This window comes from Buceros rhinoceros, unplaced genomic scaffold (genome assembly GCF_000710305.1).
Source record: "Buceros rhinoceros silvestris isolate BGI_N320 unplaced genomic scaffold, ASM71030v1 scaffold16686, whole genome shotgun sequence".
Taxonomy (NCBI): Eukaryota; Metazoa; Chordata; class Aves; order Bucerotiformes; family Bucerotidae; genus Buceros; species Buceros rhinoceros.
In genome coordinates this window covers 75630-96804 of record NW_010419519.1, presented here as the reverse complement: position 1 = coordinate 96804, position 21175 = coordinate 75630, and the positions used below count along the sequence as shown (strand labels likewise).

Sequence of the window (21175 nt, the reverse complement as noted above, 5' to 3'; positions counted from 1 at the left end):
TGCTGAGGGATCTTAAGCAAGGGATTCGTACAAGCTAATGTAGACAAGTACAATGTTAAGTAACTACAGAATGTGCACAGTATTTGTGCATGATCTCTGTGCACAGTGTATGTGTTCTATATGCTTTGAAGCAGTTTGTGGTGAGAACAGAAGACCTAAGGATGCGAACGTCTGATGTAGAGATGTCAAACTGATCATAAAATCATAGAATGGTTTGGGTTGGACGGGACCTTAAAGATAATCTAGTCCAACCCCACTACCATGGGCAAGGACACATCCCACTAGACCAGGCTGCTTAAAGCCCTGCCTAGCCTGGCCTTGAAAACTTCCAGGGATGGGCATCCACAACCTCTCTGCGCAACCTGTTGCAGTGCCTCACCACCCTCACATACAGTGAAGCATTTCTTCCTCATATCTAACCCAAATCCTTGTCCTATTGCTGTATGCCCTAAAAAGTCGCTTTCCACCTTTCTTGTAGGCCCCCTCTAGGTACTAGAAGGCCACAGTAAGGTCTCCTTGGACCCTTCTCTTCTCCAGGTTGAACACCCCCAACTCCCTCAGCCTGTCCTCACAGGGGAGGTGCTTCAGCCCTTGCTCATCACCTTGGAGCTACTGCGATTCTTTCCTGTCTCCAGCTACCTCTCACCCTCCTACCTGCAGCGCACAACTGGTGGGAGGCAGGAGTGGTTTCTATTTCTGGTATACCTTACCACACTGTTCATGTGTCATGCTGTGGCCTGACAAGAAATAAGATTTATTCCTTCTAGCTCCTATTGAACTCTTTTATACCCTGCTTCCATTTTTGCTGCATATTACATAAACACACGCACAGTTTGTAGGCTGTGTATAATATAACTTAATATAATGGCTTGTAGGCTATTAATCGTAACAAAATGAAAGCAAAGTTTGTCAAGTATTATATGTAGTACCTATTAGACCAATTCATAAAAACTGAGAAGGCCCTTCTGAGCTTTCACGCATGAAAACCTTTCTGTTAGCTTACTCAGGTTTAAGATAATATCTGTATTTATTCTCTCTTTAAGAACATGTGTTCTCTCCTTTATTCCATGTCAAATAAAAACTGCAGTTCCTTGCTGAGTCTTTCATAGCTTTGCCCCTACAGATTTCTGCTTTTTTTTGTAATCCCACCATTTTATGAGAAAAGCAGAATAATTATCCAGAACTGATGCCTACACATGGAATATATCAGCATAGATCTAGAGGTATAATTACACTTCAGGAACTCTGCCTGTTGATTTTTCTTTGGAAAAAAGCCCTTTGAGAAATGGCGGAAAAAGTGTTGAGATTTGAACGTGGCAGAGATTTTATGGCATGAGTCAAAGCCAGGAAATTGTAGTCATCTCAAATGTGCTTGTGCATGTCTAGGCATTGAAATCATTAATCTGAGGAATAGGGTGATCTGGAAAAAAAGAAATGTAACTTCCTCACTGAAGGCATTGCGGCACTGTCCCTTTCAAAAATAATTTGTATGACAGTACTTTTTTGTGTGTTGACATACGTTGAGAAAAACCAAGTGTAATTTAAATTCCCAATCTGTATTAGCAAAGCAGACCACCTCTCTTTACTGGGAGTGTCAGGAGCTGCTCCATGAAGGTGAGTTAGATTTCAGTTCCTTGAGGAGTCCTCTCAAAGATAGTGAGTGTTTGAGTTTATGATGATAAATAACAAGGTATGTTATGTAATCAGTAGCAAAGTAACTCTTAATAAGTTTGTTCTTGAAATATATACATAAACAAGTTAATGTTAATCGTAGAACTAGCATATACATTTTTTACCGAGATTCATTAGAGAGAATGGAAAAACTTCTAGTACAAGTAGACCAGTGAGTGAGAGCTCAGTCGCTATCACTTGCATTTGTAGCTTTTTATTCGTAAAATTGAAGGGTTTCCTAAATTTAAGTCTTTAACGGGCAGTTGTAAAGCTGATTCACAAATCTGAACCCCCTTCCATTAGCATTAGTAGATGTAAGAACACATGTAGGTTTGGTATGGTCATGATTAGTGCTTGTTTGGAGTAGGTCCTGTGGATCTTGTAATTTTTTTTTGAGTTAACACACAAGTTTGCCTTGCTTTTCTTATTTTTTGGAAAGTAGTGCTCTTTTACCATAATTACTGTTTTCGGTAATGCTAATGCTTACTTTTAGTGCAAGTTACGCAAAGTCAGGCCTTCTGATGTACCACTTTTTTATGGCCAGCCCAAACAATATCGGTTCTGTTCGCTCGTGTTGACTCTGTGCATTGAATAAAGCAGAAGTATTCTGCCTGCCGAAGGACAAGGAGAGAATGTTGGTTATGATTTATTTACACACTGCTGTAGTGCTCAGTTCCTGTGTTTTAACTGCATAGTCTTCTTTCTAACAGGAGTTTTTGCAGCTCAAGTCCTCAGAATTTTCTGTTGAGTGGTGTGCTCTTACTCTTTCAGTATGTAAAAGCAGTTGGCTATAAGCACTTAAACCCAGCTGTGCTGTTCTGAAAATTCACTAGAATTGCTTAAATTCACACCTTCCTGTTGCTACCTTGAACAAAGACTTCTAGGAGCTGTGAGGCGTGCACAGGAAAAGGAAAATAGGTTTATGTGTGTCAAAATCCAAACTTGTTTGTGGTGTAATTTCTGGCAAGTCTGCATGACTTTTGTACTAGATGACAAGCTTAAAGCTAGTTTACTGCTGTAGTTTTAATTTCTCAGAATATTAAATGTTCTTTATTGATTATTCCTCTGTGTAGCACACAGGGGCACAGTCAAAATCATTAATGTTTCAGGGGGGGTTTAATAGGCAGAGCTTTCTGCTGTGTATTTTGTAATCTTGTGTGCTTACTCTGAGTTTAATAGGTTTTTGCTAGAATTGGTGCATGTCAGTATTTCATAAATCACCAAATAGGTAGAAATTTTTTGAGTTCAAGTGTATGTGTAATTGAATTTTGTAAGTCTACAATTAAATATCTTTGGGGGTTTTTTGTTTCATCACATTATGCTTTGAGGGATCAAAATTTACACAAATGTTTTCAGAAATGTTTGTGGAATGCTTAATTTTAAACATGTTTCTGACTACTTTTAGTAGAATTGTCTTTTACACAGCACATCAAACTAATTTCTACTGTCAGCTTAGAGTATCTGAATTTACTAAAACATAGAGGTTTCAAATTTTGCAGTATTCATAGCACAGAAACTCCAAAAAGGCATTCTATGTTTATCTACTTTTGCTTACTTCGATGGTAGACAGCTGATAAATTCTTGAAAAGTTGAGATTTCCTTCCTAATTGCCCTTAATCTCTCTGAAAATCTCATGCCAGATCTGTCAAAGATCTGCTTTTTTTAACAGACATAAGCATGTGTTTCCTGGTACATTGGGTCCACTTCAGACACATGAAACGCTTGCCTGCACCACTGGTTTTATGGATTGTTGTGTGTGTGTGTTTTTTGTTTGTTTTTTTTTTTTTAAAAAACCTGTTTGTAATTGTTTGCGTTTTATTCCTTTATCAGTCTTGAATAGGTTACAAATGGTGTGGGTTTTTATCATGAATCGAATGAGCTCCCAGAGCAGTTCATCCACTCAGCGTAGGCGAATGGCTCTAGGAATTGTCATTCTTCTCCTCGTTGACGTGATATGGGTTGCCTCTTCAGAACTCACTTCTGTAAGTACTATTCCATATATCTTAAAAGGAAAATAAAAGCCTACGTAAGAGAAATATGCAGCAGAAACATGGTCACTCAAATACTCAGTGAGAGTTCTAGTGTAATGTTAGCCACTCTTACCGTACGGGGAAGACAGTACCCTTTGGGTTAGTGAACCAACCTGATTCCACTAAAGGTTACAATCAAGTTCAACTCACTGACTGTTGCTTTCAAGACAGAAGGTGTTATTGATGACTTTAAAATTAAGCAAGATTAGCTTGTAACTATGTACTCTAATTAGGGAGTTCGTTTTGTTTATTGCCATATTGGTTAAAAAAGTGCCTGTGTGTTTCCCATATGTAAATGAGCTGAAACATTGCAGGCTAGGTGGCATGGTAGGTTATAGTTCAGAACACCGGGAAGTCTGGGACCAAAGAGCTTGGGTCATGGAGTTAAGCCCTGTAAATGCAGACAAGTTTGTCATAATCTAATTCATATATTCACCATCTTGAAACTGATCTGATATTTACCTAATATTAAGTTTTAAAACAGAGCTTTAGCAATGGAATTTGAGTTTTTTATAAATTCTTGTCAAATTTAGCTTTCTGAACTGTCATGAAGTTATATCAGTTTTGAAATCAAGCATGTGAAAATCTTTGTGCTTAACATGCTATTATATTGATTAAATATTTTTTTTCCAATGAGCTGGTGGAATCACTACTGATACTGGAATGTTACCTAATCAAAGTAATCTCTCATTTGTGATTACTATGCTACTGCTTATGAAAGTGGTGTTTTGTTTAGAAAATATTTGTATGTAAGTAGATTTTCAGTCCTATTTGGGTTCAATGGCCCATCAATATGGTGCTTGGTTAGATACAAGTAATAAGCAGCTTTTCTCCGGTGGCATTGTCTCTTACAGAATGGCTCAGTGCCGCCTCCTTGGCAGATAAGATAGCTTGGGAGGTAGTGCCCCTAGGATAGGTAGGGCCACGTGTCTTTTGGTCATACGTGCCAATACTCACAGCGCTGTCACTTGGGGAACCAGACTGTTCTGCACTGTATACTTAAACCTATTCATTCACTTTGAGTTCTCACCTGATTGGTAATTTTGGATACTGCAATTATTTTCTTTCCACAGTATGTTTTTACAAAGTACAACAAACCTTTTTTCAGTACGTTTGCAAAAACATCCATGTTTGTTCTATACCTCTTGGGATTTATTGTTTGGAAACCATGGAGGCAACAGTGTACTCGTGGGTTTCGTGGAAGGCACGCGGCTTTTGTAAGTATTTTAACTCTAAATTTTTTTATATTTGATGGTTGTATCAAAAAAAACTAGGTAGTGGAGAAGAACAAAGGTTACATATTTGGGAAATAGGGTTTTCAGAAAAGCAATATAAACAGAATCATGGCACAGGAAGATACGGCAATTGCAATAGAAAAATAGCAAAAAAAAAAAAAAGGAAAAAAGGAAAAAGCAGTATGAAATGTGTCAGGAATCATAAGAAATACTGGCCCAGACTATTGACCCATTTAGCCTAGTGTTTTATCTTGGACAGTTTCAGAGGATAATTCTTTTTAGGACAAACTTATGAGCCTACCCACTGTTGGCTGTTGGTTCCCTTTTCTTCCCCAGCATCTGTAACCAATGGAATCAGCATTTGAACTTTGTAGTGGATTTTTATTACTGACTTTGTCTCTGGCAGAGCTTAAAGTTATGTTGAGGAAAGGTGGTAGAATTACGTTTTTGTTGTCGTAATATAGGATTTTTATAGGTTTATGCATGAGTGACCTTCTGTTGCCCATTCTAGAACTAGGCATAGTTTGTGCTAGAGCCTAAACTCATTGCTACATTACAGAAATATGTATTTTTTTCCAAGGAAATTAAGAAAGGCTGGGAAGAGCACTTGTTCTGTGCCAGTGTTGCAGAATGCTGAACAGCAGGACTCAGGAAGCAGTAAGGCATTTGGCCTGATATTAATCTCACATTAAAAATAACAGAAAATGCGATCCAAGAACATGCTGTTAATCAACATGTCTTTATAGAAAATAGCTTGTATGAAAGGAACTGACTTCAGTTCTTCTGGATGTATTGGACTTCACTGGTAGTGACCATTATAGGTGTAACATACTCCAGTTGAAGTATGAAGTACATGACATTAGGTGTAACGTACTCCAGCTGAAGTATGAAGTACATGACATTAAGCCAAATGATCTTTATTAAAAAGAAAAACCAAAAAACCCACAAATGCCACAAAACCCAATAAACAACCCCCCGAAACAAAAAAACTTTAAAAAAATGTTGTATTAAACACATAGAACATTTAGAGTTGGCTGTGCCTTGAAATAATTTTTGTGAGATCATCCTGTAATACCAAGTGTCTGTACATGTTATACCTCATAAGGATCTTCATAAGATGATCAGGAAATAAAAAGTATTTACAGATTCTTTACTGGCAGTAAAAAGGATGATGAAAGTGCTGAAGGTTGATTAGTTGTAATTATACTGACCAGATTTATTAATCTGAGCAGATGCGTAGAATAAGGGGCGGTTGCCTTGTCCGAATTGTGGTTACATTGACCAGAGGAATCTTGCAGCGCTATGTCAAAGAAGGAGATAAGATAAACCCATATGAACTGGACAGCAAAGAGTGCTCAGTCTGTCACGTTTTGTGTGTAGCACTCATTGCACCACTTTTTTTTTTTTGCTTTCTAAGCCTATTAAAAGTAATTTTAAAAATAGTGTGTAGGAAGTAGTCATTACATTTGATGTTAGCATATTTCAAAAGAACAGTGCAGAGGCAGGACTTGAGTGTGCAGTTAGAAGATGTTTTTTTAATTATTTTTTTCCCTGAAGGAGCTTAGTTAAAAATTAAACTATCATTATTACAAGTGTCTTTAGAATATCTTGTGTTTATTAATCTGGAACAAAAATTACACATTTATAAATTTTTTTTTTTAATTATTCCAATAATGATTGCTTAGGTAAACACTCATACCTTACTTTTAAGTCCTCTTCCACATTAGAGGCTTTGTTTAATAGATTTCCTACCAGTGTGATAAAACAGCAAGCTGCGGGTCAGGGAACAGGGGTGGTAGTGCTTGTTAAGATGCAGAAAGGAAGAGGAAAAATGATACTTGACCTTATCCTAATTTAAGTCTTGTTAAAACTGAGGCAGAGTTCAGGTTTTTTTGCAAAGGAACTTTGCCTCAATCAGATGAAGAAACAAGAGGCTTCTTGTTAATACGTGCACAATAATTTAGTAGAGCATGTCTCACTAAGACTGAACTTCACACATTTTGGCATTCTAACAGCCTGATCCTGCACTGATACCAGGGTAGCTGAATTCAGTGAGGTTCTCCAAGAAGTGCAAGGAATTACTGAAATGATTTACTGAACTTGTAAGCCCTCTTGTTTATTGGGGAGGAGGGCTAGAGGGAGAGAGGGAATTGTGATAGAATGGTGGAAAAAGATGTTAGAAAACTTATTCTCAGTCATCAATAATTCTTCCTTGATAGATAATTACATTTAAGTTCTGTAATTAGTTTGCAGATGCTGAAGGTTATTTTGCTGCTTGTACAACAGATAACACTGTAAACAGTTCTCTGGTAAGTGCCTTAATTTGTGAAGGTCAGTGCTCTACAGCCACATGACACCATTATGCTGATCTACTGTTTTTAAAATATGACGATCTTAAATGTAATACCTTTCGGTAAAGGGGATTGGTAACTTATATGTTACAAATAAGTACTGCGAATGATGGCATTGCTTATGATAAATACAGGTTCTCAGCTCAGTAAAACACTTGAATGTTTCTGTTGTAGTTTGTGGAAGAAATATTTATGTCGTACAAAGGAAACCTTTACAGTTAGCTCAGTAGCTGCCAAAGCAGAATGTGAAGAGCTAATAGTAAGGCCACACAGTTTTCCAGACTAAAATCCACATGGAATCATTCAGTTAGTTGAGTATCATGTATACTGTGGTCCTGTATTGCATTTTGAAAGAGAAGTGGACTGTCTTCTTCCTGCCAGTGGATGGAGTGACTGCTATTTGCTGAATCGGATGTCAGTACAGGTTTACTGCCGATAAGCTGCATTGCCAGATGGTGTTTTTGTGGTGATTTTCATCATCTATAAATGATGATTTGTTATGCCCCTCTTGGTCACAGATTGCTGCTTAATCTGCATCCCTAAATCAGAGGCCACATGCAGAAATGTATCCAAAACACAGAACTTTTGAAGTTTGCACCATCTCTGTAATAAGGATAAGGGGAGGCAATCGAGTGTTGACAAACTTATACTTAACAGGGTGTTGAAGAGAGATTTCTCAGAAATATTTCTAATTTGATTCTTTGTTTTTATCCAACTTTATCGACATTTAAGAATAAAATTTTCTTAGTCCACTCAGTTCATTAAGATCGTCTGATTCTAGAAGTGGGATTCATTGTTAACTTTGCACAATTTTGCAATAATTTAAACACCCACGAAAATTCTGGTCCTAAACAAGGAGCCCACGAAAATGCAGCTACCAGATCTTTTTCTTCACTTTGATCTTACAGTTCAATTCTAAAAAGTAGCTTAAAACTTGTCTTGTTAGAAGTTTAAGCAATTAAAACTTCTGTTAATTGCCTTATGTATTGGAGTTCCTTTCCCTAAGTTTTTTGACTTCTAGTTCTATTTCATGAGTTCTTAGGATCATGGGAGGAAAATTAGCATATATTTATTTTTGTATATGTATTCTGTATTTTGTTTCTAGATTATCATTTGGACAGAAGCTATAGATCTAATGAAATGCCTGTGATTTTGATGAGTTATTTTTTAATTTTATATCAGTAGGTTTGAATTTTCTGGGGCTGATTTTTGTGTTCATGAGGATAATACACAAAAGGACACAGTTATTTTTCAGTACTGTATTTTACCAATATGTTTAACATTGAATATGGTTTATATGTGGACACTTTTGACAAGCCTATCCACTGTGTGCAAAACCACTTTGTCAAATTTGACTCTCTTAATTTTGACCAAGCTTTTCTTGATTTAGTTTTCTAATTCACTGCTTAACTGTATTTTTACTTATACTGATTCATTTCAGAGTGAACCTTTATATGTTCCTGTAAAGTTTCATGATTTGCCAACTGAAAAAAATGGCAGTAATAGTGATGCAGAGAAAAGTGAGTAAAGACTTTTGGAATGCTGAAATGCTAGTTCTTTGGTGAAGGAATTACTTTCCTCTGTGTTGATATAACTGCTGTCATGTTGCAGGACTTGCCTCTTCTCTTTTTATTTTTTTTCCCATCCTTTTTTCTTCCTTAAATCTCCTGTTGCATGAATTGCAGACTCATATATTTACTTTCAGGTAGAGAAAACATAGGCCTGTCGTTCAGTTTACCTTTCTTGGTCACTACAGATCCAGCCTATGTTTATCTCAAGGGACCAACTGGGTTCAGTACTTGTGATTCTTTCCTTCTGGGCTTGTATGACCAGCAGCAGTGAGTCAGCCTCTGGAAAAACAAGCTATTGTCCTTTTTAGAGCAGGAGCAAAGCAGTCAAAGTAAGAATTTTAACAGTCTATGTGCATTCTGATTTTATTTAAGCCTCACTATCTTGTGATAGTAGCTGAATCAGGCCTTGCTGTCCCAGACAATTACAAAAAAGTTGGCTGTCAAAGAATCCAGTCACCTGATCCTCAGCAAAGGAGTCCCTGCTTATAAAAGTGAAAGTCTCTGTTAATTTCTAGATGAGACGTGTGAAGAACCGCTTTGGTAGGCTCTGCTGTCCTGTGATAACATGCACCAGTCACTTCAGGGTTGTTTGAGCTGTAGCTTTTCCTTTTACTTTTTTTTTTTAAATTAGCTATTGTTCCATATTGAATTAGCTAATATTTATATGTAGTGTGTAATGTTTTCTTTATGCAGGAAACTAATGATACTTACAATAACCTTATAAATAAAATCTGATCCTGGTTTGCAACATTAGTTAGAGGGTGGATTTCAAATGAACAAATGACCTTATGATCTCTGCTAAGCTTTGAGATCTGTTGGAAATTCTCATCCTCTGAACGAAACACTGTCTTGACAGTTAGGTATAGTTGTGTGCAGTTTTTGGCTGTTTGACCATGAAACAATTAAAGAAAATCCTATATGTAATATTTCTCAAGACAGAATAATTCCTACCTAAAAATTTGTTGTTACTTGTGTGGTGTTTTTTTGAAGGGGAGGAGGGAGGGTGCTTTTCAGCGAGGTTTTTGTGGGTGGACAACTGTACTGATTGAAAACAGTAATTGTGCTTTGTTGTCTTAGTGGCCTATCAAATAGCAAAATAATAAATAAAAACAGTGGCATGTCTTCAGTTTGGATATTTATTTGTGAAGTGTTGTAATGAGTCCTGTATTAGAACATCATAGTTTTATTTGCATATTGTCTTGTCTTGAAAACTTCAATGGTAACTTGAGCTTTTTATTTTTTCTTTTCTTCTTAAGCTCCCAAAAAGCCTCGTGTAAGGTTCAGTAATATTATGGAGATTCGACAGCTCCCATCAAGCCATGCATTGGAGGCAAAGTTGTCTCGCATGTCATATCCGACAGTTAAGGAGCAGGAATCAATTTTAAAAACTGTAGGAAAACTCACTGCAACTCAAGTAGCAAAAATCAGCTTTTTCTTTTGTTTTGTGGTATGTGCTCCCTTCTTTCAGAATGCTTAAATATAGATGCAATTAAAACTTGTAATAGTGAACTGGTTTTGAGATTACTTGTATTCTTTATGCCTTGTTTTCTAAATACAGCGTAAGAAGTAAAACTTCCCTCATGTGCTGGATATACAGCTGCAACTTCTTAAAGGGAGGGTAGTAGAAAGATCCTGGATGCGTAGCTAGGTGTAAGGTTGATTGTAAGATATTCCATGCTTTTGTGCCGTGTTGTCTACTGTTGGGTATGTTTGGGACAGCAGACTCCGGGATTACGTGTACACAGAGGCTCCAATGAGACTGCATGAAATGGGTAAATGTCTCTATGAGTTCCTCTGGACCACCACAGGAAGAGTACCGTCTTCTGCTGCACTGGAGCATTGTGCCCTGCAGTAGTAAGAAGAGAAGACAGCTGAATGTCCTTCAGCTCCTTTGAAGGCTGCAAGACATACTTACGAATCTGTCGGTTGCTGATGTTTCTGCATCATGCCTCAGTTCTAGGGTGAGAGGGAAATAGCGGTGGCATGATTTTTGGGAGACAGTAAAAATGGGGAGAGCAGATCAGTGATAGCTTTTCCAGAAGTAGCTCACTGATACTGCGAAGTAGTTTTTATGTAATGTGGAGTCCCACCACAGCTTTTCTCAGGAAACAGTGCTCTTTGAGCATTTAAAATAATATAATAATAAAGTATTAGTACTTTATTAGAGTGGCGATTGTGCCAGTTTTAAGTACTCTAAAAACCTCATTAGGCTGTGTCATGTGTCTCTGAAATTTCTTTGCAGCACTTTTGTAGTTACAGTCTAGAAACATTTACAAAACAAGCTAAAAGTACCTTTAGTTATTATGGAGCAGCTATTATAATGCTGTTTTAATTCTTTAATTAATTAGAAGTTCTGAAGTATGTTATTTCATTATTAAACAGGTAGTTGAATATGGTTTGATTGGGCCAGTTCTGACTTTGTCTTTTAGTGTACCTGCCACTTCTGTAGAAGGTAGAAATCTATTTGAGGTGAAAGTCTTGCTCTGGTGTTATTTTTTAATAAATAATTGGGGTTTTTTTAAAGTAGGATTTTATTCCACTTGAAAATGTAAACTCTGTTGCTGCTATCCATGTAAACAGAAAATTATTTTTCTTTCCCCCAGTGGTTCTTGGCAAATTTCTCTTACCAAGAAGCTCTGTCAGATACCCAGGTTGCTCTAGTTAATATCTTGTCGTCAACCTCTGGTAAGTTTTCTTTACACCACCAGATGTGCATTATAGGGCTGTACATAACATAAAAATCTTTTTGGTTACAGTGGGCTTCTGTAGTGGGTTTTGGAGAGTAGTAAAGCATAAACCCATTGAATAAGCACTTTAAAAAATTTCATTATGTAATTGCAGGGGTTTAGGCCATCTTCCTGATTCCCCCACTTCTTGCTTTTCAAGTTCCTGTGTATCTAGTTCTGTGGTTATGTCTGTGTATTAAGGAGGTGTGTTGGGAGGGTAACAGGTTTGAAGGAATAAGCATATCATTTGCTTTACAGGTATTACACAAGAATCTAATATGAGCTTTAAAGTATTTAAATTATGTGACAGTCCATGTTTTGAAGAGTAACTTGTTTTTTATGAAATCAGTTTTAAAAGCACAATTATATGATTTTTCACTGACTTCTCAGGCTTACTGCAGTTTGTTTTGTTAGTATGGCTCCCCTTTCTCAAAATCAAGTATATATTTGCTCATCTGAGGATTCACATCACAAGATGTTAGTTTCATAGTAGTTCCAATTAAGATTAGGGATGCTAAGATCAAATAGTTAAAAGAAAATGTGCAGTTTTCTGAACAAACTAGTAGCAAAACTTGATTGTATAAACTCTTCTTAAATTCTCTTGCAGGGCTTTTTACACTAATCTTGGCTGCAGTCTTTCCCAGTAACAGTGGAGATAGGTTTACCCTGTCCAAATTATTAGCTGTTATTTTAAGGTAAGATAATAGGATGAAACAGTCATTCAAAAACTTGATACATTGAGAGGGCAACTATACTTACTGGGCTTGTGATATCTGTTACACATCATGTTAAAAAAAAAATCCTTGCTTCACAGATGAATTGAGCAAGTGAATTAAGTCTTGTTAAATACTTCATATCATGAACAATTACTGAATCCCTTGCTCCTGTAGGAAATTAGATAATCAGGTTTCTGTTGGAACTATGTGAACTTATTTCTTCTTGTTTAATTGTGGTTTCTTTATTTTTGTATAGATGGGAAACAGGTATAGTCTTGACATTCAGTGTTGTCAGGCTGTTCCATTAAATGCCTGGTGCATTGTTCAGGGAAGTTAAGTGTTTTCATTTGCTTGTTTTTAGCTTAGGATCAGGCCTTAGCAATAGAGAGCTCCTCTTGGCTTTTCCAAAAGTGGTGTTTGGTTAATTAACAATACCTAAAGATAGAAACGTACTTTTGTACTTTCTCCCATCTTTTTTTTTTTTTTTCATAATTGTAAAAAAAAAAAAGTTCTTGGATTTAAGTAGCATTTTGCATTTCTGCTTTTTTGCTAGCATTGGTGGTGTGGTGCTTGTTAACCTTTCTGGATCCGAGAAATCTGCTGGAAAAGATAAAATAGGTATTTACTCTTTTTTTTTTTATCCTAGAATGTGCCATGATGAGTACTGTCTCAGCTGGTCATATAGCAAGCTGTGTATTCTGTACTTGTGTAACATTTCACAAGTTGGCTTTTTAGTTTCAGCTACTGAAACTGGACATTTATGATGATTTTTTTTCCCATGCATATATAGCTTAATTGGGAAAGTATTTGTTTTCAAGCTTTCTGCATTTCTACATGCTTTTTGTATAGCAATGGATTCTGTAATAATTTATCTCTGACAGTTTTATAATAGGTGTATGTTTAAGGGAGTGATCCCAATGTGAGTGATGTGTTTGGCATGTCTTAAGTGAGGTTTTTTTTCATCTTCACAGGGTCCCTTTGGTCTCTCGTAGGAGCAATGCTGTACGCTGTGTACATAGTAATGATTAAAAGGAAAGTAGATAGAGAAGATAAGCTTGACATACCAATGTTCTTTGGTAAGACTAAAAATAACTCTCTTGAAAGTTTTAATTCAGTGTGCGATTAAACTGCTTGCTTTCAGGCACTGAGCTGTGTATGAGTGGTAAAGGGGCTCAGAAGAGCCAAGGCAGTAGAAAAAGCCTATTGTTCCTGTGACTGTGAGTACTTTGGAGACTGGTGGTGTGAACTGGTTCTTGTTTATAGTCTTAACAATGAAAGATAAGAGTACCTGTAGGAATGCAGATAACCCTGTAGGACTCAATGGAATTTTTTTCAATTTCAAACCTGTAAATATCTGATGTAATTGTAAATTTCAAGTAAAGTTTCTTATTTTCCTTTTTAAAATATTGCTGCTTTTGTGTATGCCTGTTGCCAAAATAGTTTAGCTGATATTTTAGTTATGTTGAAGAATATTTACTGTGATTTATTTTAATACTTAATGGTTTTTTTTACTCAGGTTTTGTAGGGCTCTTTAATCTGTTGCTGCTGTGGCCAGGGTTTTTCCTGCTTCACTATACTGGATTTGAAGCATTTGAGTTTCCCAATAAACTGATATGGATGTGCATTGTCATTAATGGCCTTATTGGAACAGTTCTGTCAGAGTTCCTCTGGCTGTGGTATGTACTACGTGCTTTGTATGTATTTCACGTAAATTGTCTGACCTGTGTTCTCAAATGTTGAGATGTCAGATTGTCTAGGTAGAGGGGTTTTGCCCTTGGGTTTTTTTTCCCACTTTTTTCTGTACGTGTATGTATGCAGTTTAAGTTAGAGGATATCATCCATCACAATGTCCTGTTTAAGAGCAACAGTTAACTTTAAAAAGCAGGCCATGTGGTCTTGCAGTATTTACTAAGATGTGTCCTTATCTCATTCTAGAATTAACATTTTGAGATGAAAAGACTGGTATAAAGTTGTGGAAGTCTTAGGAGAGTGTGACTTTCTGTTGTACCAGTTGTTCAGTTTCCAAAGCCTTATGCATGTTGGGTATATATGAGTTAGAATCTGGTATTCTATAGCTGACATACTGTTTAAAACTTCAAAGACTTAATGAGCTAAATCTTATCAGAATGCATTAATCATGAAGATACAGTAATTAATAAACTAGCCTAGCTTTTGTTTGATAAAGTAATTATATGATAGTCTGGATAGGGGATCAGCAGAGGATTGAACATGAGAGTTCCGGATGAACAGCTCAAAAGCTGTAGCAGGCTTCAACCTTTGGCTGTTGGAAGGACAGTGCTGTTGGAGAACTCTTTGATAAGCCAGGGTTCTCAGCTCGAGAGAATTGAGTTTCTTCTGGGCCAGCATTAGGTTAAAATAGGAGTGTAACATAGAATTCTACAAGTTGAAAAGTTCAGTTTTATCCTGGAAACACTTAGGAAGAGTTGCCAAAAAGGCGTGTGCTTCCAGTGCCATGCAGTTAGTTGCTCAGTGAACGACAACGCTTTCAGTGCTGTCTCTGGAATAGGTGTGGCAGTTTGCCAGCTCTTGCATGAGATCTCTTGGCATTCAGGCTCTCAACTGAGTGGCAGAGCCTGGAAAACCTCATGGCATAGCTGCTCTGAAACAGAGGCATCTGTAGTCCTAGGATCCTAAGTTCCACCACAATACTACAGTGAAAGATCTGGGTAGAGGTTTTGGGGTCTTTTTCTGTGTGTGTGTGGTTTTTTGTTTTTTTTTTTTTTTTTTTTTTAGATCAAGTTTAAAGTTATTTAGGAAATTTAATCATGTCATTTTTTGTTTATAGGTAAACTCTCACACCAGTCCTAGTTATAAATGCATTGCAGCATTTGTTCCTTTGTAACTTGATTTTTTTTTTTTTTTTTTTTTAGATCAAGTTTAAAGTTATTTAGGAAATTTAATCATGTCATTTTTTGTTTATAGGTAAACTCTCACACCAGTCCTAGTTATAAATGCATTGCAGCATTTGTTCCTTTGTAACTTGATTTGTTTATTGATTTAATATTTTTGTGATAGTAATGCCATCCTGTAAAATTAGCCTACAGTCCAGTATGAGTTGGTAAAAAGGTTACCTGACTTTTTAACAAAGGCAAAATAAAATAAAAATAAAAAAACTTCAACCAAACAAAAAATCCCCCAAACCCTCAAAATTGTCTCTTGTCCCAAAAATCAAGTACTAGCATAGGGTTAAGTACATAGGTATGCACAGAATGTTTAAAGACATGCTATTTGTGTAATTACTCAAAATGATGATCCGTTCAGTTAAAGAGCCGCTTATATTTCTGGTTCTTTTTTCCTAGAATTTTGGACTAGGGCTAATTGCAGAGTTTGTGCTGCACTCTCCTTTTACCTGTCTAGCATGCCCCTAGTATGGTCCTCTAGTCTTTCTTTGGAAGTACATGATATTTAACCTACTTGCTTCCTCTACCCAACCACATTCTGCAAACTAAATAATGTAGTGGTAGATGTGACTCTCACTTTTTTTAACCTGCTGCTAAGTTTTCATTGGATTCTGTATCATTTATTCGTATATGATGTGCTGTGGACTTGTTGGTTCTAATTCAGAAGTCATCAGTACTGAGGTGGATAAGTATTCTCATATGGTATAGGAGGGGATTTAAAATATTGGGGAGGAAGTTGAAAAATGCAGAGTATCTAAAATGCTTTGTTTCCTTCTCATCTGTGTCCATATTTCTTTGTTTTAAAGATGCAGAGCAATGCAAAGTGATGACAAATATCCAAACTGCTTTGTTTTGCTTGCCTGAAAGTCAGTCTTATGGGAGGACCCAATGGCTTGGTTTGGGAGTACTCTTCTAGTTTAATTAGAGAAATGCATGCATGAAGCCATGCATGGTCTAGCAAGTAATTTCTGAAGGTGTGTTAAAATCTTTATGTTTAAAAGGTGTTTTTAAAAAAAAAACTTGTGAGGTCAATTAAAAAGGGATTGTCTTCAGTGAATCACATTTCATGAATATAATTTCAGTCGTGCTGGAGCTGTTGAATTTCTGTAGTAACTAGAATAAAGATTGAGTAGGTAAAAAATTTCAGAATTCTAACAAAAATTGCAAGTACAGTATTTTCCTTCTACCACATTAGTTGTGTGCAGAACTGATTGCGGTTTCACAAAAACACATAGCTGCTACTGCATTCAGTACTTGCCAAGGATGAGCCTTTAGCTTAATAAATAAATTCTGGATGTCTTTGAAATAAGAGGCTGACTCAGTAGTTGAGCATTACTTATTTGAATTGGGTAGAGACCTTGTATTTATTTTCTTCATATGGTGGAATAGGCTGTTTCAGAGATGAGTATTTGCTAACAAGCCTCACTGTGCTTGGTGACTTTTGACTTGGTCCATCATAAAATGAGAATTGCAGTTTTTTATATCGGACGTTATGCTCTTCACTTGGTATCGAAGTGGCTCGAGCTAGTCAAGTTTCATGTATAGAGCCTTAGGTTTCTATCAAAATGCCAAAGATCTCAGGAGTTCTCATGTTCTCTTAGGTCTGTCCTATGTATATAGGTGTTTCCATGTTTTTTGTTTTGTTTTAAATAACTTCATTCAGTAAATCAGTGATTTGCAGTCTAAATAGGATTTGCAAAGAAAAAAGGGTTAGTTTTCTGTGGCTGTTAATGTCATGTATAGCATAATGACATATGCATGTAATTTTGTTGTTCTGTCATGTGAATAAATGGTAATGGTTTTTTGTGACGCAGTGGTTTAGAGAAGTCTTAACGACTTTGTTCCTGCTTTGGAGATATGATGAGACCGCTTGTAGAATGCAGTCTAGTCTTACTGAGACCCTGAAGAATGGTTTCAAGGGTGTATTTTAGAGTGAGATTTAAGAAGCAGTCTGTAAATTTAAGGATTTGTCTATATGTAAAAAAATATATATCTTTTGGGGTAGGATTTCCAGACATCAGTAACCTTTCTTTTTTTAATTAACCAGACTGGGGCAAAACACTTAATTGCTATAAGCTGGTATTAAAGTATTTCAAAATGGAAATGAAATGCAGATTTTTCTAGGTGAAGTCACAACATGGAAGTAGTGAATTTTCAATCAACTCAGAAGGTTTGTATGGGAATTAAACCACACTCCAGAAGACATAAATAGTCATTAAGAATTTTATGCAGTTTTACAGATTTATGACAGGGGGTGGGTATCTCAATTTTTTGTTATTAAAACAGTGAGTAACGGTTAAGCTTGATCAAATGTCTTCTGTATTCTGATGTGTTACTTTAGTTGTCTTTTACTTTTTTTAAGTAAGACTTCTTTATTATTATTGCTTACTATATTTTACCTTATCTTTTAGGGGATGCTTTCTTACCTCATCACTGATAGGCACACTTGCGTTAAGCCTTACGATACCTCTGTCCATAATAGCTGACATGTGCATGCAAAAGGTAACGTACTACTGAGTTCTGAGCATTGTTAACAGAATTTCTTTGAATGGCAGTGTTATTTTTAACAAAGTACACAATGAACGGTATCTTACTGTTAACTGAATAATTAACTGCATCGTAATAGCTTCTTGATATTGACAGTTGCACACTTGCAACTGCAAAATTACTCTAAGTGCACGCTTAGAGATATATTTGATTAAGATGCAGCTTTTATGAAAATTACGCAAAGTCATGAGCAATGCCTGATCAAATGCTTTACTGTAAACAAGCACTTTTCAGAATTCAGGAACTGCACACCTTAACACCTTTACAGATTGCCTATCTTGGAAATACTCAGTTAGTGACAAAACCAAAAATTCTGCGGGTTTATCATGAAGGAATGTAGCAGCTACAAGGCTTAGGTGCACATTGTTAGATTCGTGTGGACCTCAGGCATCCTTTAAACTTTAAATCCTCTAAGTTAGTCTAGTTTTACTGATACTGAGGCAATAGCTGTGGTAAAACCTTGCACGTAAAGAAAGAAAGGAATCTGATAATTTGAATTTAGAATAGAAACTATACGAAGTTAGTTTATATTACTCTTCAAGCTGTATAGATACTTTTCATGCTGGTGGGGTGGAATTCTGAGTTTTAAATATTTAATTATGTATGAACTTCAACTCGTAACTTTGAATATTTGAATTTAATATTAAATCAAAGGCAAGGATTATAAAATTCTTAATTTCATGTGATCAGTGATTATTTAACGTATATTGCAAGTCTGCAATTATTGAGGTTTGGGTTTTGGTTTTGTTTTTTCCTTTAAATCAAGTTCACATAACTCTTTCTATTTCCTGAATACAAGTTCATTTGTTTCTGCTCTTTATTTTGGATTTAAATAATCCCTAAAATTTAATTTGAATGTTAAAATACCTGTTTAACTCTTTGCAGTAGCTTTCAACCTGACTTTTATAATGAACCTGTTGTTGGAGCAAGCTTAATTTTTCTTTCAGTGATAATGCCCTTCTTTCTTGGCAGGGCACAAGTCTGTTACGGCTATGCCTTTTGACACCTCTCAGTGCAGACACAGCTGTATTTGTCTCTTGGCTAAAATGGAAGCATTTCCCGTCATATGCTTGTGTGCATTTTAGCCATTGGTGACACCTGTATTTCACTGATGCTAAAATGATACATAGTGACATGGTACAAAGAGACTGCAGGGTTTTTTAGAAAGTAGGGAGTAGAATTATGTGCCAGATACTACGTTTTCTGGGCTGAAAATGGTGAATTAACTCAATTTCTTGACCTTCAGGACTGAAATACAAGAAACTACTGGGATGATAAATCTTTACGTGCATTAGGAAGCAGTTTAGTCATGTCATAGTTCAGATGAAAATTACATCAATAAAAATGGGCAAAACTGACCAAATGTAGAGCTGACTATACAATACTACTTCGAAATTTTTAATAGACTGGTGGTCTTGCTCTGCCAGCTGCTGCTGCTTACGCGGCTTTGACATTCGTTTGAGTCTTGCAGCAAATGCAGTTATGTTTAGTTTATAAGCTCTGTACAAATAGAAATGCAAAAGTATGAAAAGAGGGAAGTTCTGACTATGCCTGGAACATGGTTTAAATTGAGCATTCCCTGAAGCAAAAGGGGTTAGTGTGTTATCTGTGGTGGTTCAATTTATGAGTTGTTTTCAATCATTGCATTAGAGTTTTTCTTTTGAGGCTTGTATTGGTTTATTCAAGAGTGACTTATATGCAAGAAATTAGTCAAGTCTTGCAGTTAAAATGTTTTCTGTCAAAAAAAAAAAGCTTTACTGCTCAATGTTTTCACAAGCAAAGTGTAAATTCTAATGAGAACCTTTTGACTTATGAAATCTTCTGGCAGGCATGTAAAAAAAGAACCCCACACAACTTGTATTTCACTTCTGTTTAATGTCAGTGTGGATTTTGGAAACTAAAGTGGAAAAATAATTTGACTTCCTTTTTTTATTTTTGTCCTTTTGAAAATAAAAGGAGAGTCAGACCCTGAATAAATGCTTGTGTAACGAACATGTGAGGTACAGTACGTTTCATATTAATATTAGCTGAATATTTCAAAATGGAAGTGCAGCAAAACCTTGCAGTGATTCCAGCAATAATAAAGCTTTTGATGCTAAGATAACTATGTTTGTGTTGCTGTTAAAGTATCTGTGGTATACACCTGGGACGTAAATGGTAACAAGAAAGTACATAACTAGTAAGGAAACAAGGAAAACAAATGTGTAGACTTCTCCCCAAAAGTTCACTTTAGGGAAGTGGAATTAGGTTTATATGTGAGCTAACGCTGGTAGCAAAAAATGAGAATTTTGTAGGTATATATGTATGCATCTATACGTATTTTGCATGTGCATGTTCAAAAACATTCCTAGAGATGTGTGTGTATATAGTTACATATACCAATATACAAAAAGCTTAGGGTGTCCTCTGAAGTGATTCATCTAAACTTCCTCCTGGAATATATTGAAAAACGGAATATGCTTTTCTAATTCTCAGTTAACAACTTCATCTGTAGGCCATTTAATCTGAGTAAAACACATCTGAGTCCAGCTCTTTAATTTATTCTCCATGTACCCATGCAATATTGAGGCATGTGAAAGAGCAGAAACATCTGTAAGGCTCTGTTGGATGGCTTTCAGTTGATATTGGTAACACATAGGCAAGTTACAAGTCTCTTATTTTTTTAAAAGAAATTACTGGTGTTAGAAGCACAGATGAGACCCTAATTAAAGGTGGATTCCTGTAGTCTTTGAGGTTGTTTGTACAAGTGTATTTGTGCGAGTGTGTCTCTGTCATACAAACATCAAAATATGCTAAGCTGATCCCTGTGCTCTCTGAAGTCCCAGCTGTCCAGGTTAGGCTGATAGACATTTGAGCTTCCAACTTCAAGCTTTCCAGTCAGTGCTTCTGGCCATCCTGGTCTTTACACCACATGCCTGTTTTCTTAAAAGGAACCTGCGTAGCCTGGCCTGGATAATAATGTAAAGATTAAAATATGAATATATGCAGCCTTTGTGGTATGGTAATTACACAGTATGCAGCTACCGACTTTCAGTCTTTCTTGCTCTAATAATCTGACATAAATCTGAATCTTAAGAAATTACAACCGAATTTTTAAAGACTATTGAAATACTCCTTTTGGTAACTTCTGTGTTTGTGAAATTCTAATTTCCGTTAGAATTCAGTAAGGGTAACATAAGGCTCTAACAATTGCATTTTATTAGGTTTCTGAGAGTGAACATCAGTGCTAGGTATCAGACCCGTACCTTTTTTCTCCCGTCTTCAACTTCAGAAACTCTCTCCACAAGAGGGAGCCGTGCTCATGGGTCATGGCTTTGTGGGCCTTACAGGAGTTCCAGTGACTTTTTGGTTTTTTTTTTTTTTTTTTTTTTTTCTTTGGGGTGAATAATGTTTGTTTTTTAATTTTT

The 21175-nt window shown here is 36.2% G+C and overlaps 1 protein-coding gene across 1 annotated transcript in view; it reads left to right on the top strand.

The window, feature by feature from the left end:
- The first annotated feature begins 3509 nt into the window (after window positions 1–3509).
- The window catches only part of SLC35F5 (solute carrier family 35, member F5), a 20058-nt gene continuing 2392 nt past the window's right edge, over window positions 3510–21175 (top strand). The window contains exons 1-11 of the mRNA XM_010138970.1: window positions 3510–3653; window positions 4775–4918; window positions 7183–7245; window positions 8729–8807; window positions 10115–10305; window positions 11462–11543; window positions 12192–12279; window positions 12854–12918; window positions 13272–13376; window positions 13817–13976; window positions 17633–17723. Coding sequence (XP_010137272.1) covers window positions 3519–3653; window positions 4775–4918; window positions 7183–7245; window positions 8729–8807; window positions 10115–10305; window positions 11462–11543; window positions 12192–12279; window positions 12854–12918; window positions 13272–13376; window positions 13817–13976; window positions 17633–17723 — 1203 coding nt within the window. The 5' untranslated portion in view covers window positions 3510–3518. The remainder of the gene's footprint in view (window positions 3654–4774; window positions 4919–7182; window positions 7246–8728; window positions 8808–10114; window positions 10306–11461; window positions 11544–12191; window positions 12280–12853; window positions 12919–13271; window positions 13377–13816; window positions 13977–17632; window positions 17724–21175) is intronic.